This window comes from Poecile atricapillus, chromosome W (genome assembly GCF_030490865.1).
Source record: "Poecile atricapillus isolate bPoeAtr1 chromosome W, bPoeAtr1.hap1, whole genome shotgun sequence".
NCBI classification, from domain to species: Eukaryota; Metazoa; Chordata; class Aves; order Passeriformes; family Paridae; genus Poecile; species Poecile atricapillus.
In genome coordinates this window covers 63,148,841-63,175,141 of record NC_081288.1, presented here as the reverse complement: position 1 = coordinate 63,175,141, position 26,301 = coordinate 63,148,841, and the positions used below count along the sequence as shown (strand labels likewise).

Sequence of the window (26,301 nt, the reverse complement as noted above, 5' to 3'; positions counted from 1 at the left end):
CACAGAGCTTCCTGAAGTGTTTGGCCTAGGGAAGCTCTTCCAGTGAAGTGTCCTGTTTGGATACTATGGAGGGAGAAAGGTCTGCTAAGGGTACCTGAAACCAAAACCAGGAGCAGGAAGACACAAAAGTGGAAACTACACAGAGTCAATGCCAGGAACAGTATGTCCACTGTTTTCCTCCTCCCCTGATCTTCTCTTCCTTCCTTCTGACATTTTTCTTTCTTGTCAGCATTTTCATAAACACTTAAGCTCCTCAGAAATCTGAGTCTTCAAAATCTCCAAAGCATTTGGGAACCATAGTCAAATGCATTTGCTGTAGCACCAGACTTCTAAAAACAGGATTTTGACTCATGATCCAGGGAGATGATCCTGCTATTTTTTTCCCCTCTAAGCTACTCTTGAAAACTTTTGGAAGATATCTCTAAGATGCCTATATTACCAGTGTAGAACATCATGACAGAAAGATGAAGCACTGATATCAATATTGCAGACTTTTCTCAGATGTTAGCAACAAAACACCACTTAGGATATTTTTAATTTGTATGGGAAAAGATTAGCAACCGCAAGCATGGAAAACTGCCTGATTCTGGAATTTTAAAATTATTATATTCTGAATATTTCTAGTCAGAAAGCTGTCTGAAAGTCTAATTAAAATTTTAAAAAAATCACACTCCTGGATTTACTACAGTCAAAATCCAAAATCACATCTACCCAGCATCTCTGACACTGTCCTTGTAGCTGGTACTCAGGAGAAGACTGTAAAAATGGAACAGAACCATTGCAGACATGTTCTCACAGGTTTCAGCCATAACATACCTATCAACTTTCCTAAATCACTCCTTAGACCACTGTCCCACTGGATCTTTCCTGCATGGATTTCCCTAATCTCCAATGAGCCCAACAAGATGGGGCAATTACTTCTGCAATTCAATTATGAGATTTAATTTTATTATCAGTTTTATAAATACTCCATACTTTCATTTGTTTCTAAAATGCTGCTTCATAGTCTGGATGAATGCCCCCAGATTCCATTATTGTGAGGAAGAGTAAATATTCATTCACTACTTTTCTGCATTTTTCTTCATCTTACAAATCCCCCTTAGCCTTGTACTGTCTCTGTCATCTATTCTGAACCCTGAAGCACAGCAATATACAAATAAGATAATCACAGAAACAATTCAAATGACCACAGTAAATCATGTTTAAAACAAAATGTGCTCATTTCTAGGAGTTAACCTTTAATAACAGCAGCATTTGGAACACACTCTTCTCACTTCTTTAATCCTCCAAGTACTGTGATGCTCTGTTGGAGTGGGTGTCTTGGAAGATGGGATCTCAAGATACCCATGTAAGCCCAGAGTGAATCTGGCATGTAGGAGTCGTATCAGATCAGAGGCTGCAGGCAGGTGCTCCCGATGGAATGTTCCTACAAGCAGTGACATGCTGTGAAGGCAGGGAGGGTGATCCCTTGCAGCAGCTGAGGGGGCCATGGAAACAAGAATCACTGCTATTTGAAAGAGCTGCCAAACCATCTTCCTTAGACTGACTTCATCTGAGCATGGCAGGGAGAAATATTAGAGGCAAGAGACATTGCTACCCATGCACAATTTCTACCTACACCAGATCTGGAATCTGACTTCACCAAAAATTTAAAAGCTAGGCGTAAATTTTCTGTTATTTGTATATAAGGCTAGATTCTACTTTTTGTCCCCTCCTTTCAGAAACTGAAAAATCTGGTGAAGAAAAGGAGAAAGAGCACCACAGCCTTGAATTCAATGCTTTGTTCGCTCCCACAGTTGCAAAAATATTCACTAGAGCCTTTGGTGAGGAAAAATGCACTTGCAGAAGATGGATCCTACAGTAGTCAATGTTTACTGAACTAGACATAGAAAACACCCCCCAAACCAACAAGAAGTGTGAAAAACTACATTTCCCCAAAAGTAAAGCACATTTTACAGACTGGAAGCATAAAGAAGCAATAACAAGAATGCTCTTGGGTGATGAATACTAAATAATTCTAAAATAATTGATTAATTAATTGATCCCTAGAACCACTCTTTTTATGTACAAGGATAGAACACTTAAAGTGATGTCTGTGATCTGTCCTGGAGAATTCAGTCTTTTAATGGGCTACAATCACCTATCCACTCCCACTCAGCACCCACTGACTGGGCTTCTTGTTTGCCTGCACAACTTAAAAAGGATGCTTCAAATCTTTTCTGTGGCTATTTTGTGACACATAGTGGAATGTCTTACACTTCACAGTACACAAACACGGTGTAAATGAAGATGCAAGAGACTTCTTTGCTCTAGGAAACAGGTACAGCCCAGGAAATACACGTGTAACTCACAGTTTAACTCTGCTGAGACTGCTGCCCATTTGCTGACCTGAGGGTAACAGCCCCATGGATATTGCGTGGGTGTTGCATCAAGTTCAACTGTCTTGATGTCCCTTATTTATTCCTCTCTTAAACAACTGGGGATGACTATCTGTTCTCTTAAGACACCAAAACCCTTTTCACAGCTTTGAGCACTTCCAAAATAAACATCCAAGTCCCTGAATGTGATTTCTTAGTTTCTATCCTTTCAGAGGTAGCCTCCTCACAACAGTGCCTAAACACAACAAAGTTCCTGCTCAATTACTTGTTCATGTTATCCACTCTTTTGATTCAGGTTTTAAGACAATTTTGTGTGAATTCGATCACACTTCTTTACATCTGTGCCACTGTCTAGGGAATGCCAGAAGCCTCCAGCTTGGCATGAAGCTCTTTCTGTGAGGCACAGACACACACAGGCCCAGTAGTCTAAGTCTGCAGTTTCCACTGACATATGGAATTATATGTAGGCACTCCAAGTGGTAAATGCTGGATTAACATTACTCCCTAAACTAGTGGAGGGAAGCTAATTACAGATACAAACAAGCAGCAGTCCAAATCAATTGAAGGAAAAAATTGAGATAAATTAAGTCAATTATTTAGTCCATTATAAGAATGCCCCTTACTTTGTCTTTTTCCTTTGCATCATTAACTGCTGCAGGCTGAACTGAACTATCCTTCTTCCAGGATAATTACTGCTTACACCTGCTTCCTTTGGCATTTACTTATAGACCCTACCAAGATAAGAAAAATATGGTTTGCTTTGACTCAAAACTGCGTGCTGTTGGTGTTCTTGTTGTATTGTTATTATTGTTTCAATAATGGCAAAAGATTTTGCTGTAGGTTAAACAAACCATGAAACTTGACATGAAAAATGAGACAGTATCTCTGTCCCAAGCTGGTAATTTCCATTTTCCAGGTCTATACCACATGAAGCACTTCCTTCCTGAGCTCTGGTAATAAAAGCCTAGGAAATGGCTACATTGAAGATTTTCATTGTTATCTATCAGTAACACAGTTAGGGGCCTCTCTAGATTCAGATGTGTGATTTTAACCCAAGCACTGCAGCATCCAGTAGGCTATGAAGTCATTCTTATGCTCTGTATGGATAATACTTGAGGTCCATGAAAAGTGGAATAAATGGGAGAGTCTCAAGCACACTCAAGCAAGTTTCAATACAGTGAAATGAGAACTATAGCAGGAGTAGAAAAATATTGGCTTATTCAGGTAAATTGGCTTAGTCAGACATACCTACTCATTAAACTTCTTGGGGAAAGTGCTGAAAATGTTTTGTAAGTGCTGAAATCCTTCCTGTAGGTCATATTAAAATAATTACTTTTTCTTGAAAGTATCTCCGTGAGTGAAAAGTGTTTTATAAACACGGTCTCAGTTTCTGAATAGTTTCAGAGAATGAATGCTTCCTTTGGCACTAAATATTTGGGAAAATGGGAATTTTTGCCACCTGGGAAATGAGTTCAGCATTTCCACTCTCCTAAACATGAGCCACAAAACCCACTATTTAATATTTAATATTTTCTCTGATATCTCTGGACATAAATACCTGAAACATATTTAAGATCTTACAGCAAGTAGCAATTTTTTTTTAATATGAAATGGCAACATTAGCTTACCACTCAACCCAGTTGTGCTGTTATCACACAGTACAAAGCTGGACTGGTTGGTTGGGTTTCTTGACTACCTGTGTTTAAGAAAACAGTTGGACACCTGTGCACCAGCTAAGCAGCAGCCACCCATTAGAACATGTAAGCTGCAGTAAGTTGTGTTAGTGCTAAGCAACTCCACGGATGGACACATCAGCCACATTCACCTCTTATAAAGAGGGACCAGCTTTGTCCTGAGCTGGGAATTACCATGGAAAAGCAGCAGCAATCAAAAAACCTGACTTGAGGAATATCATATTTATGTAGAGGAGGCATGAATTTAATAGGTTTGGAGCTGGCTTGGTAGTATAAAGCCGACACAAACAAAGAACCCAAAATAAATCAAAACAAACCACCACCTTAACTCCTTAACCTTTCCTGTAAGATTCACCAGACCTCCTTATTCTTTTTGACAGCACTTGGGAACACATAAATGGATTTTCTCCACATACGAGAGATGTTCTTGTCCCCTGATCACCTCCACAGCCCTCTGCTGGACCCAATCCAATAGATTTTTGCATGTAAATTAATCTGTAAATTACAGGAATGATATAGAGCTTTCTGTGGGAAACTTATTCCACTGAAAGCCTTCTTACCTTCTACTCAGTTATCTAATACTGGTTGTGCAGAACCTTAAATCAGAGGGAAAACTATTAACATGTTAAGGCAAATAGACTGACCATCTACTGACAAATTTTGCAACTTGAAAGCCCTGAGGTCCCACTCAGACACAGAGCCTGTGTGAAATGATGAAGTGGACACTTGCGGGACTCTACTCAAAGCAAAACTCAGTCCTTGCCTGGGGTATTCATGTAATTTCGGAGCACAAGAATGAGTATTCACATTCTTTCAATGTGCAGTCATTAACAGCCTGAGCCCTTGGTCCACTCAGGTTTTTTAGTTTGTAGAAGTTCCCCAAATTATTTTAAAAGTGACTAAAAGCAAGTGTCTTAGACTTCCCTAACACATTCATACAAGAAGTTTTAGAGTTTTTTTAAAAGTACTGAATAACATTTGGTGACATATAGCCACTCTCAGGCCTATTTAAGAAAGCACTGCTGTTGTACAGGCAGGAAGATATAATGACTTGTACCTGTTGTACACATAGAAGTTTTGATGCACTGGGACCAGAGTGCTTAGCATCTTATCTAACAAGCCCTACATGACTGGTCACACTACAAATCCAATCCTCCTAAATCCTTAGTCGGGCCCAGACCCCTTTCACTGCTGTCATACAGAATTTTTACAGAGTTTCTGATTAATTTCAGAAGCAGTTTCTTAATTATGCCTCCAAAACAAACAACACAAGTACTTAAACATTTTCTCAACTTTTTCAAACATTTTTGCTCCATCCTATGGCACAATATGGACTCATTTATTTAACAAAATATATTTTCATTACAGAAACACAGAACAGATAGGGTTGGCAGGAAGCCCTGGAGATCATCTAGCCCAACACTCCTGCTGAAGCAGGGGCACCTGAAGCAGGTTGCACAGGATTGTGTTCAGGTTGGTTTTGAATGTCTCCAGAGAAGGAGACTCCACAACCTCTCTGGGAAGCCAGTTCCAGTGCTCTGTCACTCTCACAGTAAAGAAGTTTTTCCTTATATTCAGAAGGAGACTTCCTGTGTTTCAGTTTGTGCCCCTTGTCTCTGAAGATATTTATATGCATTTATAAGATCCCCACTCAATCATGTCTTCCCCAGGGTGACCAATCCTTGCTCCCTCAGACTATCACAAAACCACAGATTCCATTTGGTTCCTCACAGGAGAGGTGCTCCAGTCTCCTCATCATGTATACAGCCCTTTGCTGGTCCCACTCCAGGAGCTCCATGTCCCTCCTGTCTTGAGGATCACAGGACTGGACACAGCACTGCAGATTTGACTCCCAGGGCTGAGCAGAGGGGCAGGATCACTCCCTGACCTGCTGGCACTGCCAGGACCCCCAGGTCTTTCTCCTCAGAGCTGCTCTCCAGCAGGTCACCCCAGCCCATCCTGGAGCCCAGGATTGTTCCTGTCCAGGTGCAGGACACTGTCCTTGCTTTTGCTGAACTTGGCTGGGTTCCTTTCTGCCCAGCTCCCCAGCCTGTCTGGGTTTCACAGAATAGCAGCACCTTCTGGTGTGCCAGGACACTCCTTACTGTTTTTGATCATCAGGAAACATGCTCTCCCCTTCACCCAGGGTCTGATGAGTAAGTTGAATAATACTGGGGCCAGTGCTAACCCCTGAGGACACCACTGCTATAGATCTCCAGCCAAACCCTGCACTGATGCTCTACTGTTCAGTCAGTTCTCAATGTGCCTCACTGCCCACTCAGCCAACCTGCACACCCCGAGATCACCCACCAGGATCTTGTGAGAGACAGTGTCAAAAGCCTTTGTGAAGTCAAGGCAGAGAACATCCACTGCTCTCCCTCCTCCCCAGCCTGTCATTCCATCACAGAAGGCTATCCAACTGGCCAAGCGTGACTTCCCCTTGGTGAATCCACAACATAAGCAAAGGGATTGAGGGCACCCTCAGCAGCTTTGCAGATGACACCAAGCTGAGGGTGCAGTGGCAATCCAGAGGGACTTGGACAAGCTCAAGCAGTGGCCCATGGGAGTCTCATGAGGTGTAACCAGACCAAGTGCTGGTGCTGCCCCTGTGTTGGGCATATCCCTGTGTGTGATGGATTCAGGTGGGGATGAGCAGAGGGAGCAGCCCTCGCAGAAGGACCTGGGAGTGCTGTGGGTGAGAGCAGGACATGCCCCAACTCAGAATGCCCCTATGCTGGGCAGCACCCAGAGCCCCAGGGTGGCAGGGGAGGGGGATTCTGCCCCTCTGCCCTGCTCTGCTGAGCACCTCCTGCAGGGCTGCATCCAGCCCTGGGCCCAGCACAGGAAGGACAGGGAGCTGCTGCAGCCAGGCCAGAGCAGGGACACCAAGGCAATCAGAGGGATGGAGCAGCTCTGCTGGGAGGAAAGGCTGAGGGAACAATTGGGATTGTGCAGCCTGGGAAAGGGAAGGGTGGACCTCACAGTGGCCTTTCAGTAGCTGAAGTGAGCCTACAGGAAAGCCAGAGAGGGGCTTTTTGCAAGTACATGCAGTGACAGGACAAGGGAAAATGGCTTTAAGCTAAAGGAGGGTATATTTAGATTTGAAATTACAAAGAAATTCTTCCCAGTGAGAGTGGGGAGGCCCTGGCAAAGATTGTCCAGAGAAGCTGTGTCTGGCCCATCCCTGGAAGTGTTCCAGGTCAGGTTGTGTGGGACTCGGAGCAACCTGGGATAGTGGAAGGTGTCCCTGCCCATAGCAGGTGGTGGAACTGGATGATCTTTAAGGTCCCTTCCCTTCCAACCTAAACCATTCTGATTTTATGATTCTTTTCCTCCACATTCTCATCTAAAATGAGCTGCTCTATCACCTTTCTGGGGATGGTGAGGCTGACCGACCTGTAGTTTCCTGGGTCTTCCTTCTTGCCCTTTTTGAAGATTCGAATGAATTGTTTCTAATAATTTCTTTCCATATCTTATAAGGCCTCTTAATCATAAATTTTGCTTTAATTCCAAACATTGCAAATTCTCCAATCATTCTTGTAAAAGTATGTCCAGTGACTTTTTAATGAGTAATTGTTATTATTGTTTTGATGTTACCTACAGTCATCAAAAAAGTCATATTAAAACATGCTGCCATCAACTCCTCCATGTTCCTTCCTGCTCCTCTTTTATGCAAGACTACCTCTTATGCTCTAATCTAACTCCAGTAAGGAACAGGGAATATTTTGAGATGCTTGAAAAAGAACTGAAGTCTGCAGAAAGTAATGAAAGCAGTAAAAATAAGCATCTACCTTGGTCTTGTAGTTTGATCCATACTTTCAAGTTTGCACACTGCACACTGAAGTCAAAAGAATAATGTAAAGATGTAGAAATTAATGGAGAGTATTAGACAGCAAAGGCAGGGCACTATGGAAATCTGAGACCCTAAAAATCTACTTAACAAGAAATTCTCTACCAACCTTGAAGCGAGAATTCATTCCTATGGGAAAAGAGTTAGGTCCTATTTTCTAATACAGTCAGCAACTATGTAGCAGATATTCTTCATGATGGCTGTTTCTTGACTGTCTAAATCATATTGTTTATCATAAATCAACACTGCCAAGAACTGACTGCATTCTAAGCATAGCTCTACAATGACTCTCTTTGAAATCAGGGATCAGACGACTTCCTTGTCTGATGTCTCTTTGTAATCCATATGAACTCAATGTTTCAAGGATCTATGTCATTTCTAGGGCAGAAAAAGGCACCATTCCATTATGGATGGTTTGAATGCCATACACACCTGACGCACCCATTATAGGCTGGAATCCTGCACTCTCAGGTGAACACACATTCTCCCTTGGTTTAAGTAAGCACTAAACACAATGCAGCTCCCAAAGCTTTGATAAATTCAATGTATTTTATAGTTTTTCCCTTAAGGTATACATCAATATAGGCCACACTGGCTCAGAAATTTTGCTATTATGAGACAGTTAAAATCAGTTAACAGAAGACACAAAACTAACATAAATCAGGTGAAGCAGTATCTCTGAGCTTGTTGAACCAAGACACCAACTACAGCCATATCACATTAAGAGCATCCATATGGAATTTAACTTATAGATACTAGCTTCACACTCTAAGCTGCTTATTCTTTACTTTCCTGAGTGTTCCATGTAGAGAAATCTTTGCTGTGATTTATTACCTCCTCCAGGGAGGGAGTAAGTATTTGAAAAAAGAAAAGAAAAAGGCTCAGATAACAAGAAGACTTGCAGAAAAAAGAGACTGAGATTGATGCTGCTGTCACACAGCTCTCAGTTTCCTAATTTATTATGACAGTCTGAGAATCTAACTTCATAGCTGACAGCCACCAAGATTTATTGTAAACTTTTGATTATTTCCCCATACCTAACAAAAAACTTTGGCCTATCCTGATTTATACTCACTTGTTTCAGTACTTCTCAGATCACATTGTGTTAAGAAAGCAAACAGATGGCAAATTAACATGTAAAGGAAGTTATATCCTATTTGAACTCCAAAGACTAATGTGGGGTGACCCACATTAGGGTACTTTTAAGGGGGGAAACTTTATACAGACATAGAAAAAGCAAGATAAGGAAAGCAGAGTGTTGAGATCCCAGCTTCAGAGAGGGCTGGATACCAAAGACCTTTCCATTAATCACAAAGAGACTTCCAGAATTTTACTGGATGTTGGAAGATCATCAGAACCAAGATATTACAATCCCATCTTGAAAGAGAGGTTTAATTGAGTCTTCTAACTGCCTGCTACCACTCGACATCATGAACTTTCACAAGATGCAGGCAGCCAAGTAACAAAAGTAAACACACGCATACACAAGTTGCATGTAAACATCCAACAGAGAATTGTCTCTAGAACATTTCCATCCTAGATATCCATATTTTCTCAGCACCAAGTCATCATTCAGCACAAACTACAGAATAGCAATACATGTTCTAAAATCTGATTCATGCTACTATACCACAAAGACTGGATACTTTAAACTGCTGTGATGAATCACAGCTTTTCTTACTAATCTAATGTACAGACCAAACAAGACTGGTAAAATATCTGAAAACAGGAATATGGTAAAAATCAGTTGGCTGAAGAAATATATTAGAAAACAAATTTATTTTGTCTCTTAGGCTTGCATCTGAAAACCAAAGAACTTCAAAAAATGCTTTCAAGCTTTTCATTCTGCAAGAACACATCTGTCACTACAAGGCAGTACAATTTGTAGCATGAATTTGTGTGAATGTGCTCACTGCAATTTGTTTTGGGAAGGTTCAGGAGCTAAATACCAGAAGCTCCCCTCATCCCAAGCGTTTTATTACACCCCAAGGACCCGATCATTGCCTGTCATCTTTTGATGACAAGGGCAGAGCTCACAAGGGTTTAAAAGACACAGATAAATGTGTTGTCAGACCTTGCATTTCAACAGTTCTCATCTTGTCTATAAATATATATTTTATACCTTCCCATTCCCATCTTGTGGCCTGGACCCCTCACAATTAGAAAAGATTCTTGCTACTCAGCTACTGAGACCTGATTTGGGGTCTGGCCTGCTTCTCTTAAGGCATAAACCACCTGCCAAGTCCTAAAATCCTGTTCAACTAAAAGCCTGGAAATGAGTAAGAACTTCAAGATTTAGGTTATTAACTTTCTCAAGAAAAATACCATAATTTTACATTTGTTTTCATAAAAAAATAAAAGAGTGATAGAATGAAGGCTGTTGGATGTATTCAATCTTCCTCCATCTTCCAGGGAGCTTGGAATTACTAACCAGGAAAATCTGGAAGAGAGTTTATGACTGATGATGTTATTAGAAGACCTGTTAATATGCTAGGGAAGGACAACACTTAACCGTCAGCTCACATAATAGTCTTCTGGATCTAGGAAAGAAGGGCAAGGAAAACAGGAAGATGGCCAAGGAAATGAACCATTTTCCAGCTCCTCTTTCAAATATTTGCTTTTATGAAACTAAAAACAACTTCTCAGAAGCTGTTTAGTTTTATATTAAAAATGTTCATATTAAAAAAAAAAAATCTATTTAAACTGTTGGGAAACATTAAGAAAAATGAACATCAGGAATACCAGCATTTGCTTGGAGTTTAAGCAAGCAACAATTGTGCACAGCTGTCAGGAGAAGAAAAATACAGCTAAATTAAAAGGAAGACACTGGTCTCTTTAATCATACTAGTGATTATGCAATCCTGAGTTATGTGACATTTCTGGACTAGACACATCTGTCAGCTTTAGGAATAATTTCTCACACACTTGCAACTCTCCTCCCACTTCATGTTGATATTCAGATGAGGCCACAATCCCAAGCCCCAGTGAGTACATTTGAACAGCAGGGTAGGAGCAGGTGGATTTTAATTTCTAATGGGTTTGGGTTTATTTTGAAAAAAAAACCCCAAAAAAACCCAAAACATAGAACACTGGAACATCTACTGAAAAATGACTGAATGATATGATGTGATATACATACATTTAAAAGTTGGACTCAATGATCTAAAGGTTAAACTCTATGATCTTGGAGGGCTTTTCCAACCCAAATGATTCTGTGATGCTATGTATATACTAATGTTAGTTTTTTCATCTGAGTCAGATTGCAGATTACTACCACCCAGCCAGGAATTAAGCCCGCATGCCAGGGTTAAACCTCTTCTCGCTAAAAACAGGCCAAGAGATTTTAAAGACCACTTCCAGATACTTGGATTTAGGTCTAAACCTTAGACCTTAGAAAAAATGAAATTCTGTGACTTCAAACATGAACTTTTATACTGATTTGAGATCCCAAGGTCTATTTTATAACAGGCTTCTCAAGGCCTCATCAGTTCCTGGTTTGTCTCAGAAATTTCTCCTTTGGCTGCAGGCTCCCAAATGCCCAACTGGAACTGCTGCTTTGCTCCACCTACCAGAGCTGGCAAATCAATAGCACTCCTGGAACAGGTTCAGATGCTCTGGGGAAAGTGCCACCTCTCCTCTCCCACAGGGGTTACCATGTAACTTAGCCACTTTGTCAAGAGATGCAAAGTACCATCTGAGAACAGACAAATAAAAAGCTAATTTAGATTATTTGGGCTGAAAAATCAGGCCTTCTACCACAAGCACACCTCCAAGGTTGTGAACACAGCCAGGACTTTACTATTCAATTCACAGCTGACACTGTGTTGTGTCTGCCACACTTGTGTCTGCTCAGCTCCTGCAGAAAGCTCCATGGAACCTATCATGCACACTAGGAATTTCATTTCTGTCTTGATTTCTGACCAGAATTTCCCTCTGCTTCCCAGGATTCTTCTCAATCAGACAAAGAATTAGCTGCTGAAGAACCATAAACTACATTGAATCATCAAAACCTACTTTTACAGTTATCTTCAGGAGGTCTGACATACAAAATAATCAATTGAGATATCATATTACAGATGTCCAAACTTCATAATCACTATTTTTCTGTAAGACAAACCAAACCCACACAGCCTATTTGAAATAAAAGCAGAGATGCAGAAGGGTAAGGATTCTATTCCCACCTTGATCAAGATACCTTGTGTGAAGACTCAGAAGTAACTTCATCTGTTTGCCCTAGTTACTGATCTATAGAACAAAGAAAATTGTATTTCCTTTCCTTACAGAACTTTCTGAGGAAAAATTTATTCCTATTTACAATGTATTAAGGCATGTTCCTACAGCAATTAATACCACAGAAAAAAAACACAAATAAATTAAGTAAGTCTTTAAATCCAGTATTTTTTTTTTCTCCATGCTGCTTTGCATCTTTTTTTATACTTTCTAAGCAGAGTTTGCAACCATCTAGTATGCTTACTAGAAAGCAGAGGACTTCATAGAACCTATCCTCATCTTTAGAAAAAGGAAGAGTTAAGATGTGTGCAGCCTGGCAGCAAGAATTGCTTCTGCAAAAAGCAATGCTTATTCCCTATTTAAAAAGTGACTATCACAAGTTACACCTAAGGGGAAAGAAAATATGAAAAAACCCTCCAGCCAACACACAAAAAGGAGAGATGAACAAAGGTCAAAGATATTTGTATTTATATCAGAAGAGATAAGCATCATAAAATGCCCCAGATTTGTATTTCAGGTACAAGAAGGGAAACCATATTTCAAACCTACTGTGTGAGACCAAATACTAGTCTTGCATCCACTGAGCAGAATTTGGACTAATTATTGAGAAAAAATGACTTCTGTTTCAGAGGAGTGAAAAGAAGTTGGGAGGGAGGGAGGGAGGGAGGGAGGAAGGGAGGGAGGAAGGGAGGAAGGGAGGAAGGGAGGAAGGGAGGAAGGGAGGAAGGAAGGAAGGAAGGAAGGAAGGAAGGAAGGAAGGAAGGAAGGAAGGAAGGAAGGAAGGAAGGAAGGAAGGAAGGAAGGAAGGAAGGAAGGAAGGAAGGAAGGAAGGAAGGAAGTGGCGGAAGGAAGTGGCGGAAGGAAGTGGCGGAAGGAAGGAAGGAAGGAAGGAAGGAAGGAAGGAAGGAAGGAAGGAAGGAAGGAAGGAAGGAAGGAAGGAAGGAAGGAAGGAAGGAAGTGGCGGAAGGAAGGAAGGAAGGAAGGAAGTGGCGGAAGGAAGGAAGGAAGTGGCGGAAGGAAGGAAGGAAGGAAGTGGCGGAAGGAAGGAAGGAAGGAAGGAAGGAAGGAAGGAAGGAAGGAAGGAAGGAAGGAAGGAAGGAAGGAAGGAAGGAAGGAAGGAAGGAAGGAAGGAAGGAAGGAAGGAAGGAAGGAAGGAAGGAAGGAAGGAAGGAAGGAAGGAAGGAAGGAAGGAAGGAAGTGGCGGAAGGAAGGAAGGAAGGAAGGAAGGAAGGAAGGAAGGAAGGAAGGAAGGAAGGAAGGAAGGAAGGAAGGAAGGAAGGAAGGAAGGAAGGAAGGAAGGAAGGAAGGAAGGAAGGAAGGAAGGAAGGAAGGAAGGAAGGAAGGAAGGAAGGAAGGAAGTGGCGGAAGGAAGTGGCGGAAGGAAGTGGCGGAAGGAAGGAAGGAAGGAAGGAAGGAAGGAAGGAAGGAAGGAAGTGGCGGAAGGAAGGAAGGAAGTGGCGGAAGGAAGGAAGTGGCGGAAGGAAGGAAGTGGCGGAAGGAAGGAAGTGGCGGAAGGAAGGAAGGAAGTGGCGGAAGGAAGTGGCGGAAGGAAGGAAGTGGCGGAAGGAAGTGGCGGAAGGAAGGAAGGAAGGAAGGAAGGAAGGAAGGAAGGAAGGAAGGAAGGAAGGAAGGAAGGAAGGAAGGAAGGAAGGAAGGAAGGAAGGAAGGAAGGAAGGAAGGAAGGAAGGAAGGAAGGAAGGAAGGAAGGAAGGAAGGAAGGAAGGAAGGAAGGAAGGAAGGAAGTGGCGGAAGGAAGGAAGTGGCGGAAGGAAGGAAGTGGCGGAAGGAAGGAAGTGGCGGAAGGAAGGAAGTGGCGGAAGGAAGGAAGGAAGGAAGGAAGGAAGGAAGGAAGGAAGGAAGGAAGGAAGGAAGGAAGGAAGGAAGGAAGGAAGGAAGGAAGGAAGGAAGGAAGGAAGGAAGGAAGGAAGGAAGGAAGGAAGGAAGGAAGGAAGGAAGGAAGGAAGGAAGGAAGGAAGGAAGGAAGGAAGGAAGGAAGTGGCGGAAGGAAGGAAGGAAGGAAGGGGCGGAAGGAAGGAAGGAAGGGGCGGAAGGAAGGAAGGAAGGAAGGGGCGGAAGGAAGGAAGGGGCGGAAGGGGCGGAAGGGGCGGAAGGAAGGAAGGAAGGAAGGAAGGAAGGAAGGAAGGAAGGAAGGAAGGAAGGAAGGAAGGAAGGAAGGAAGGAAGGAAGGAAGGAAGGAAGGAAGGAAGGAAGGAAGGAAGGAAGGAAGGAAGGAAGGAAGGAAGGAAGGAAGGAAGTGGCGGAAGGAAGGAAGGAAGGAAGGAAGGAAGGAAGGAAGGAAGGAAGTGGCGGAAGGAAGGAAGTGGCGGAAGGAAGGAAGTGGCGGAAGGAAGGAAGTGGCGGAAGGAAGGAAGTGGCGGAAGGAAGTGGCGGAAGGAAGTGGCGGAAGGAAGTGGCGGAAGGAAGTGGCGGAAGGAAGTGGCGGAAGGAAGGAAGGAAGTGGCGGAAGGAAGGAAGTGGCGGAAGGAAGGAAGTGGCGGAAGGAAGTGGCGGAAGGAAGGAAGGAAGTGGCGGAAGGAAGGAAGTGGCGGAAGGAAGTGGCGGAAGGAAGTGGCGGAAGGAAGTGGCGGAAGGAAGGAAGGAAGGAAGGAAGGAAGGAAGGAAGGAAGGAAGGAAGGAAGGAAGGAAGGAAGGAAGGAAGGAAGGAAGGAAGGAAGGAAGGAAGGAAGGAAGGAAGGAAGGAAGGAAGGAAGGAAGGAAGGAAGGAAGGAAGGAAGGAAGGAAGGAAGGAAGGAAGGAAGGAAGGAAGGAAGGAAGTGGCGGAAGGAAGTGGCGGAAGGAAGTGGCGGAAGGAAGTGGCGGAAGGAAGGAAGTGGCGGAAGGAAGGAAGTGGCGGAAGGAAGGAAGTGGCGGAAGGAAGGAAGGAAGTGGCGGAAGGAAGGAAGTGGCGGAAGGAAGGAAGTGGCGGAAGGAAGGAAGTGGCGGAAGGAAGGAAGTGGCGGAAGGAAGGAAGTGGCGGAAGGAAGGAAGGAAGGAAGTGGCGGAAGGAAGTGGCGGAAGGAAGTGGCGGAAGGAAGGAAGGAAGTGGCGGAAGGAAGGAAGGAAGTGGCGGAAGGAAGTGGCGGAAGGAAGTGGCGGAAGGAAGGAAGGAAGGAAGGAAGTGGCGGAAGGAAGTGGCGGAAGGAAGTGGCGGAAGGAAGGAAGGAAGGAAGGAAGGAAGTGGCGGAAGGAAGTGGCGGAAGGAAGTGGCGGAAGGAAGGAAGGAAGGAAGGAAGGAAGGAAGGAAGGAAGGAAGGAAGGAAGGAAGGAAGGAAGGAAGGAAGGAAGGAAGGAAGGAAGGAAGGAAGGAAGGAAGGAAGGAAGGAAGGAAGGAAGGAAGGAAGGAAGGAAGTGGCGGAAGGAAGTGGCGGAAGGAAGTGGCGGAAGGAAGTGGCGGAAGGAAGGAAGTGGCGGAAGGAAGGAAGGAAGTGGCGGAAGGAAGGAAGGAAGTGGCGGAAGGAAGGAAGTGGCGGAAGGAAGGAAGTGGCGGAAGGAAGGAAGGAAGTGGCGGAAGGAAGGAAGGAAGTGGCGGAAGGAAGGAAGGAAGGAAGTGGCGGAAGGAAGGAAGGAAGGAAGTGGCGGAAGGAAGGAAGGAAGGAAGTGGCGGAAGGAAGGAAGGAAGGAAGTGGCGGAAGGAAGGAAGGAAGTGGCGGAAGGAAGGAAGGAAGTGGCGGAAGGAAGGAAGGAAGTGGCGGAAGGAAGTGGCGGAAGGAAGTGGCGGAAGGAAGTGGCGGAAGGAAGTGGCGGAAGGAAGGAAGGAAGGAAGGAAGGAAGGAAGGAAGGAAGGAAGGAAGGAAGGAAGGAAGGAAGGAAGGAAGGAAGGAAGGAAGGAAGGAAGGAAGGAAGGAAGGAAGGAAGGAAGGAAGGAAGGAAGGAAGGAAGGAAGGAAGGAAGGAAGGAAGGAAGGAAGGAAGGAAGGAAGGAAGGAAGGAAGGAAGGAAGGAAGGAAGGAAGGAAGGAAGGAAGGAAGGAAGGAAGGAAGGAAGGAAGGAAGGAAGGAAGGAAGGAAGGAAGGAAGGAAGGAAGGAAGGAAGGAAGGAAGGAAGGAAGGAAGGAAGGAAGGAAGGAAGGAAGGAAGGAAGGAAGGAAGTGGCGGAAGGAAGGAAGGAAGGAAGGAAGGAAGGAAGGAAGGAAGGAAGGAAGGAAGGACTTAAGTTGTCCACAGCATCTGCTGTAATTGAATACTCCAAGTTTGCTATTTATAAAGAAGATTTTTACCATCTTGCTGTACTGATGTTCTAGAAAGATATTCAGTGAAGGATTGTAAACCCTGTCAAGAAGAGATGGCTTAAGATTTTGCAGAGACCTCAGTCTACCCTTCTATGTAGAAATCCTGGTGTCAAACAAGACATGCAGAAATTCTGGTGAAATCTTTTTCATTACAAGAATTCATTTAAAGGTGAAAAACATTGTAACTAATCTTCTGAAGTATTCTTTGTCTCCATAAAATCCATGAAAAATAAGTGGTTTCCCAAAAAACAAGAACAGATGGAAACCAGTGGGCTCACCAAAACTTTATCTCCTTTCAATGCCTAATTTCATCATAATGAAAAAGAAAATCTTTGGAATAAGCAAGCCAATTTCCAAAATGTTACAGAAATCCTAATTTATATTTGTAAATATAGGGTTTGTTTTTGATTTGAAACCTCACTGAAACCTCTTACTGCATATACATATTTCTGGTAGCATAAGAGAAGGGAAATACAGCTGGTCAAGAAGGGAAGGGATTAGAATTTTCTTCCTTTTCAAAAACTGATACTCTGCTCATGGTAACAACTAGGCTATCACAACAGTCAGTATAACTGATAATGCCAGCAACTAGATGGGGTGCAAATAATGGCAGAAAAATGCCATCCAAAAAAAAAAAAAAGTTCTCTCTTTTTCAGCAATGGTATCCGAAATCTGAGTCAGCACACAATAAGCAGCCATAGCAAGACTGACATGGTCACTGTCACAATTAAAATCTCCAGTCTAAAACCTTAGAACCAGACATGCTGGCCCTCAATAAACTCATTCAAATTTCAAAGAAGGAGGGAAAGAATGAAGAGGGAATGTGCCCTGATTCCCTTTTATAGTGCCTGCAAGTAAAACCAGATATTTTACTAATAAGTGCTAAAGACCATTCTTTAGTTGCAGACACAACATCCCCAGTCCATGGTTGTAAAATTAGAAAGACAATTGTGACGTCTTTTACTGTCCTAAGGTTGTACACTGGGAGAAAGGGAGCTCTTTGCTATTATTCTCACTGTAGTCACCTGCTTGTATTGTTGTTGGCCTTTTTTTTTTTTTAATTAAAAAAAAACCCACCAAAAAATCAAGTGGCTGAATAGAAATTAATGAAAGTATATTTAGAAATGTAACTGTCTCTGTAGATTTAGTCTCCTCATTTCATGACCAGAGAAAAGTAACACAGATAGCAGGTCCCAGAAAATCCCACAGCTCTCCTCAATGGCTCGTCCTTGATCTGGCCATCCCTTTTGCTGCTCATTGTTCAAAAGGGTTTTTTCCCTACTATAATGGGAATTGTTTGGACAAAGTTGAAACTAGCAAGCTGTTTTAAACAACACATATGCACAGTTATTTGAATTCCAAATACTTGAACTATTTGATTATGCTTGTGTCCTTTTTCAGTAAGAATTTATGAATATTAGAATAAATAGAGTTTTTATTCATTTTTTAATTAATGTGTTCTTTGTATAAGAAATATTTTAAAGACACATTTCAAAAATATACAAAGAAATACCTCTTGCACCATTAATCATTTGACCACCTCAGGCTGAGGCAAATAAATCTATTTTAGTTTGTTCTATAACAAATGAAATTTGGAAGTTTGAGTCAAACCCCCATCAATGGTCAAGATATATAATCCATCTGAACAAATATTACTCTGTTTGAAAATAAGTGCAGTACAAAATACATCTACTGAAACGCTAATCAATCAAATCCTAGTTCTTTGATAGCTTCAGTTAGTGCAGACTGATGATACTGGACTTCAAAATTTTCGGTTCACTGCCTCATTTCTTGAATTTCATTCAATTACCTCAGCTTTTACTCAGGTGGAGTTGCTGCTGACACAGAAAAAACATCCCTTTTACACACTGTTTTATAAAACATCACCTTGAAATTAACTTAGGAGTGTACCAAAAAACGGTCATTGCATTTATATTGGGAATAGTACGAAAGAGCCTCTAAGTACCAGAATTTAACAAAAAATGACCAGCAAGTAAGCAGCTATGGGAAACTGCAAAAAGCACCAGGTAACTGGTGCGAAGAAATTTCATAACAAAAACATATACTTATGTAGCTTCTAGGACAAACCCAACCTATTTAAACCAGAGCAATGGCACTGAATCAAAAATACAGATCCCAAAATCCTCAGATAGCTGAAGCAATGAAGATCCTGCACTGGGCTTTGCACAGCCAGTGGACAATGTCCCTCCAGTTATTAGTGAAAGTATTCCTTCCTTGCTTACTTGTACTTTTAACATTCTGTAATTTATGTTCATACACCGTATCCTAGAACTGTATTGCCTGAAAAGGGAAAAAAGGGGAGGGCAAGCTCTAAAGATACAACTGGGATTACAAAAATTGCATGGCAGAAGAACCAGACAAAATATATCTCAGTATATTTAATATATTTAAGAGATTACATTTTTTTAAGAAGAAGCCCAAGCATCCAGCACAGGCTTTGGGGGTCATGGTTTTGCTCAGCAATATTAAACACGGGTATACTGAGTTGAGCATGTTGAGATTAAGAGTGAAAGCTGTAAGGGTTTGACCTAAACCACACTGGGGCCAACACACAGGTTTGAAAGTATTCATGTGACCTGGATCAAGTCTTTACAGAAGACATGGCAGATTAAAAAATGCAGAAAACAGATCAGGCCTTCTTGCCACAGCCATGAAATGAAAGTTTCTTGCCAGCATTCACTACTTACCAAGACAGTTGTGGCCATCATGGGCTAACATGAATCCATCATAGCACGTACACCTGTAGTTGCCTGGAATGTTGATACATTCGTGGACACAACCCCCATTGTAGAAGTCATTTTCACATTCATCGATATCTAAAACACGAGGAGGAAAAAGAAGCTTTTGTAAAAAGAGAATTCTGACAATACAAAATGATGTCTCCAACTGAGCATGTTTTTTGATATTTGCATGTTCCTAATCTTTCTTTTAGGCTCATATTGCCTACTTCAACCAACACATGCTCTGGGACTGAATATAACAGGGTCATATTTGTCTGAAAAGCAGCAAGCCAATGTATAGAACATTCCTTCACAAAATAATTAAAGTATTATCACAGTAAACAATGTTATCAAAAATTAAAAAAAAAAAGGAACACTTGATTTTGGTACACTTTATATTTAAAATGTAGTTTTCATTTTCTGGCTTCAAAATAACAAGCAGAGAATGAGTGAAACCTTTGACTTGTAAAAACTATGTGATGCATACTATGAACATGGCATGAGACATTTTATTACAAATAAACTATAATTTTCTGTATTAATCCACATACAACAAGAACAACAAAGAGTCCAGTATTTTATTCTCAGAAGATATGATAGAGTTGTTTGGGGTTTTTTCACACTGGCCTGTATGTGAAAGAGGATCATAGAAGATGAGAGATGGATTCTGCTTCAATTACAAACAATCCTGTCATATCTTCCCTTCCTCATACAAAAAAATCACTTCTTCACTCATTCTAGAAAATTCAAGCTTTCCTCATTTTACAAATTGTATTTTGGCTTATACATGGAACATTAGTATCACAGTCACTCTTGTGAATAATTCAGTGGTGCACATTAACCAACTAAACATACATAAATAATTCAAGATAGCCTCATGGTTTGATAAGTATAAGATCTAAATTTGTGGCATGCTACACCAAAACCCACAGCTACTCACCCTAAGTTAGGCAGCACATGATAAACAGATAAACTTATCCTTTTAGAAAACCACCTGTTAGTATATCAGAGCTACCCCAGCATTACATTTCAAATGTGTCTTCCCTTGCAGAAGTGATTGACGTATTTTTGAATTAGGTTCATGCTCACACAGATTTTCTCCTTTTTCTCCCCCCTTTTAAAAGTACTGTATGACAAGCTTTTGGTACCTGGTATCATATCCAGATGCAATCGAAGAGGGCAAGGTGGTTTGGGGAAAAACAGACTCCCCTGAAGAGCCAACTCAGACTCAGCCACTCAGTGCTTCCAGCACCTCTAGCTCTTGGGTTGAGGATGGCTGGGTTTGTCCCTCCTCACAAAATCTGTGAGAGCAGGGACAGGCTTCTCCTACTTTGTGTTGTAGGTCCTCCCCCTCATGTTGGCCTCTCCCAAAAATCTACCTTAAATCTTCCAAGTCTCCATCCACCTGCCACCAACAGCTCTAAGGTCTCCCTTCTACAATCTCCTCAGATGCTTGAAAAGGAAATTACAGACTTGGCTTTATCTGCAAAACCAACTGGCTATTTCATTAACTCACCATTTGGCACCACAGAAATACCAGAAATAGGATGCTGGAGAAAGGCTCTTTCAAACAAAAATACAACCTGCCACTTCTATTCTAACAATTTAGGCAAATTTCCTAGTCTTTAAAGCACTAGTCTTTTTCAGAAGGTTCTCATTCTTTACTAACAATTTCCATCCATGATTTGTGCAAGTGCCCACTCAGCACAGCCTGTGGTTGTGCTCTACCTTCCAAGTCCAGTATGACAGCAAAAAGAAACATCTCCGATTTTTCTTGAAAACAAGAACCAGAAAGTCAAGTGCTCATTCCAAACAACCTGCAACGCAATCTCTGAGAAGCTGCTCTTATTAGGCCATAGCTCCGTCTGCCTGGGTGCATATTCCCAAAATGTTACAGTCTGGTTTCTACTCAGCAGAAATTTGCGGCTTCCATAACCATTCATGAATATTTCCAGAAACTTTGTGTCGTTCTCTACAGGCTAGGACAAAAACAGAGACCTACAGTAATGCCATATTTTAACAGGCCAATACAATACTCACAAAGCATCTAACATGATTTTGATGTCACGCATGTCAGGTGTTCCCCTCCAAACACTCAGAAAAAATGGCATCTTTATTTCAAGGTTTGTTTTTAACTTTTATCCAGCAATGAGTCTTTTCAGAAGAGGGAATTCAGAATAAGCTGTTATCACCTCTTATGTTCCTCAGCATCAGACTGCCAAAGGTTGAGCATTTAATTCCCTTTTTATTCAAACAATGAAACAAATAGGACTATTTGTTTAAGTAAGCAGTGATAGAGCCATCAAAAGGGACAAAAAAAAATTCAAAGAAATGTGAAGCCTTTTGAATGACTGCCCCTTATATAATATGTAGTTCTAAAAAGCTGTGCTGTGATTAGCAGCACAAAGTGATAATGCCATAAAAATACTCAAGTTAGAGAAAGGGTAATGAAACAGATAAAGAAACCACAAAAATAGCTAAGAAACAGATTATTTGCATCTTGTTCTCTCAGAATTTCAAGTCACAACTAATATTGCAAAAGGATTAGAGAATTATTTCTCCCTTTTGTACCCCAACAGCTATACAAAACTAGAAGTAGAACCAAATATTCTAACTCCTTTTCAGAGCCATGTTGTGGGATTTTTGGTGTTTCTTCCTTCCAAAACCCACATTACTATTTAAGAATTTCACCTGGCAGGCTGATTGGAATTTCTATCTCCAGTATGGCTAGCAAAAAAAAAAAAAAGGGTCTGAGACTGGTGAACTCACATTTCCAAAAAAACCCGAAGCAAAAACACACCAAAAAACCAGAAATGAAACAAAAAAAACCTAGCCCCTCTCTTGGCCCAAAAAAATCCAATCAAAAATCCCCAAACAAACAAGAAAACCTCATAAAACCATGCAAAAAGCCTACAAAGTCCAAATGTTGAACATTTTTGAGGCTCCAACTGCCAAGAGAAATGCAAACAATGTGACAACCACTCCATCTTCTCTTATACCTGGAGGAAGACATTGTTTAAAGAATGACTCAGTGTGGAACAGCTATAATTTATGGACAGAATGCTACATCTGACATACCAGAATACAGCTTCCTTAGTAATGCTCCATATAGAGCACAAGTAATAGGAGTACATTCAATCACATAAAACATGAAGGCTTGCTCTTTCTTTTGTCTATTGTAAACCTCAAAATTTGCAGGGGCCATCTGTGTTAATTTCCTTTTGGTTAGGTCATATCCTATTATTGTTTTTTTCCTAACATTGATAGAATTGGGTGTTAATCAAAATTTCAGTTCTAAACACTTCTGAGAAATTAAGCTTTCCCTGTTAATTTTGTAGCTTCAACTATCCTTAACATTTTTAGCATTTGTTCACTTCATATTCCTTCATCATGAAGGAATTACCATAAAAACAAAAACCAAAACCAAGAGAAAAAAATAAATGTACATATCCAACCATGAAACTGTGATGGATGTAGGTGCATCTGCTGATGAATTTGCAAGGTTTCTCAATGGGAAACCTGACCTTTTATCTACACTGGCAAAATATTAATAAAGTTTTCAATTCCTTAAATTCCGGCTGCTCAGATGGGGAACTCTCGGGTTGTTTAGTGAAGAAATCACCTAAAAGAGATTTGCGGTGCTTCTAGTCCAAGAGGAATTAATTTCATGTGGTACTACAATGGCAGGAATCATGGGAATCTCAGACAAGAATTAAATGCACTAGAATGATTAAGAAGGTGTAGAGACATTTTTAGCCACAACCTGCCAAGAACCGATTTGAACTTAGTGTATTCAAAAGAGACAGCAACTCCCAATCCCAGAGATGCATGTAAGGACATCCTCAAATGCTGGCAAAATAATTTTGATCGTCTCTTTCTGGAACTGGTTCAGAAAATCTCAAAAATTCACTGCTTGTTTCAAAAGTTTTAAATTAAAAAATTATCAGGAAAAAAGAGGTAAAAGAAACTTGATTACTTGGGTGTACTAGTAACTGTACTGGTCCAGCTATTTACCAAAGTAAAAGAGGCTTGGAAACTCCATCCTAATTCTTTCTGGAAAGCAGAGGTGGACCTTTCTGTTCCTATCTGGAAATAACACATCCCTAGGGAACACAGCTGTGCTTTGCTACTGCCCTCCTCAAGAAGCAGATGTGTTACTTAAAGAACACCTATTCTTTGAGACTGCAGTTATTACACAATGCAAGCATCCAAGAATTTTTTTTTAAACCCTAGACAAGTATCTGAGAAAATCTGAGGATGTGTTACCATGAGGACATGCTGTAATTTACAGTCCTTGAATTTCAGTTACAGGATAAGAATTTGACTTTTCTTTTTAAGTGACCTGATTCTTCTTAGCCTGATGGGACCTGTATTTCCCTTACACATAATGGGGTTGATTCTTCTTTCATTATTAGAGGTGAAACTGACCATCCCTCAGGATTTGTTTAATTTGTCTGTTCTGCCACAAAGACGGAACTCTCAAAAGCCTCACAATGCCACCCTGCAGAGAAGCAGCTCTTCCAGAAGCACATGCAACTATGAAATGTTCAAAATAAAAAAGAATCAAACTCTTCTGCTTCCCATATCACAGTATTTCAGCTTTCTCTTTCAGCAGAGAATAGAATGCATGCAATAACTAATGTCCACAAGACATATCAAACTGTTAAATAGCGAGGAAGTTGAAAAATGGCTGGTTCCCATTTTGTCTAAACATTTTTAGCAGTGTCATGAAATTTACTGTGTGCTAATCATATTTTCCAAGCACTAACCAGCTGTCCTAGAAGGTGGCACAGAATTTATGGCAAGAAAGCAAAAAGCCTACCTCCAGAAACTCTGGAGGTACTCTACTCTACGCTTCATTGCATCACTTGCAATTAATTAAGTTCCCAACTGTCCAAAAATAGTTTCAACACAGGCAACAAAGTTTGTCAGCACAGCTACAGATCATCATGGGCACAGCTACTGAAATCAAAGCAAATGCTTGCATGGATTTTGATGAATTTTGGATGAGCGTCACAGCTAAACTGTCACAAGAAGCCTTATGGCCATTAACATGCAAAAGAAAGAATGACTGAGGCCTGGAAGTCAACAAGCCAAATTCAGTGTTTAGTGTTGAATTCCACAGATTTCTATAGAAAAAGGGAAAGTGCGCATTGACACAATTTTTATCTTGGCATCTGTCAAGGCCACAGATCCCAACACTCACAATGCAACAGAAGATGTTCAAAACAGGCATGGGATTGAATAAAATCCATGTCCATTTTAAAGTATTTCTTGACTAGCAATATAAGGGCAAGATCTGGAGCTAATTTAGTGAAAAAAAATTCAATTGACTTTGAAAGGAGTAATTTATGTGCTTGGACATTTTAAAAGAAATAGCCAAAGAAAGCTGTCTGCCCACATCAACTTCTAATTTAGAGAACCACAAACAAAAGTGATTGTGCAGGTATAACATGCAGATGTGGAACATCTCATAAAGAAGCTGAAATCCATTAAATAGCTAGAAAAAGAAATATTAAAAACTTTGTAAGTACATCTTGATGGATGAAGCCATGTATTTCTTCAGCATCTAAAGAAAAAAAAAATTATATTCATCTTCCTTTTATCTAACTGCTTTAAACAAAACACTGGCAAAAAGGTACTATGGAGACAGTCAATAACATTGTCCTTACAAATGTGACAGGAAAGAAACTGTTTTACCTTCTTGCTTCAAAAGGGGTTGCTGCTAGCCTCTACAGAGGGAAAAGCATACCAGATGCAAAATTCTCTTTTATCAGTTGCCTTCTGCTAAAAAATGCCATCCTATAGTTCTGCAACAGCAGCATCTTGCTTGCTTATCCACAATTAATATACAGCAAAGAACACTGCAAGACACTGGAGCCCGTATTTCCATGTGGCAATATTTTTCACTTTCATGGCTTCTCTACTAAGAGCTTGCAAAGAATGTTATTGATTCTTTATTGAGTTTTGGTCACTCTTCCTCCTTTGGCTACTGCGCTATCCTCATATCCACAGAAAAATCCAGGAAAAAAGTCTCACCCCTAGATTCTAAATCCTACGCACTAAGAACAGATTTACAGCGCAGAAATATCTTCCTCATTGCATAGCTTCACGCAAGCTTGATCTCAGATGCTCGTGAAAGAAAGTAACCTTGTAAAATCCAAAGATAAAATAGCCTGAGATGAAATCCCAATCCTAAAAAAGCCACAAGGCTTTTTTGCGACTGGCTTAGTGAAGCCAGGAAGACATATTTTCTGGGATTCACAGTAGAGAGATATGTGAAAGAGGATCAGTACTCAAATTTTTTGTTCCTATTTCCAATTCAGAACAAACAGCAGATAGCACTGACTGCTACTTTAAAGGAAACAGGGGGAAATGAAGTTACATTCAGACTCACAAGAATTACAAATAAGTTCAAGTCCTGGATCACAATCAGATCAGCATCTTACTCTTTTTCATAACTGGGTTTGAGACTGCAAAAGCCATGAAAATAAGTAAAAATTATATGGGAATATTTATAAATTTATAAATTTATATATGTTCTTTGTCAGAGTCCACGTTTTATATACTTTCAGCAGATATACATCACACTCTGAACAACCTGAACCTAAGGCATTTTCATTTCCCATATGAAATTACACTTTCCTTAAGAAGGGAACCAGTTCCAGATCTAAAGGCCAGGATAAAAGCCCAAACATAGGTTAAAGGCCATTCTGGTAAAGAGCAGGTGACTCTTGTCAGTTCAGCTCTCTGGGAAACACTCAACCTAAGCAGCAATACTAAACATGTTAGATTCTTACAAAGAGTTTAGCATCAGCACATTTCCACACATTTGAAGTCTGCTCTACTCTTAAAATTCACAGAATGTAACCCATGTATGAAGAACTGGGTGGGAAAACGTTATCAATTATAAATTTCACTCCATCTGACCTGACGAAATACCATTTCCATCTGTGTTTTGTGGTATCAGGATTCAGCATCTACTCCAAGTCCAAATTTTATGAAGAACATATTGATATGCCAGGACTCATTCAATATATCTACTCAAAAAAACCCCTTCACCTTCAGAGATGTCCATTTTTAAAATATCTTTCCATGAAAAGCTTGTAAAATTACTTTTACTATAAAACAAATTATTTGTTATATCTGGTCCTTCCTGCAATACTTTCTTTTTTTGACTC

General features: G+C 41.0%; 1 protein-coding gene across 1 annotated transcript in view; it reads right to left on the bottom strand.

The window, feature by feature from the left end:
- Positions 1 to 26,301, bottom strand: part of LOC131592319 (signal peptide, CUB and EGF-like domain-containing protein 1) — a 199,591-nt gene that overhangs the window by 141,150 nt on the left and 32,140 nt on the right. The window contains exon 3 of the mRNA XM_058863740.1: positions 19,088 to 19,216. Within this exon, the coding sequence (XP_058719723.1) occupies positions 19,088 to 19,216 (129 nt within the window). The remainder of the gene's footprint in view (positions 1 to 19,087; positions 19,217 to 26,301) is intronic.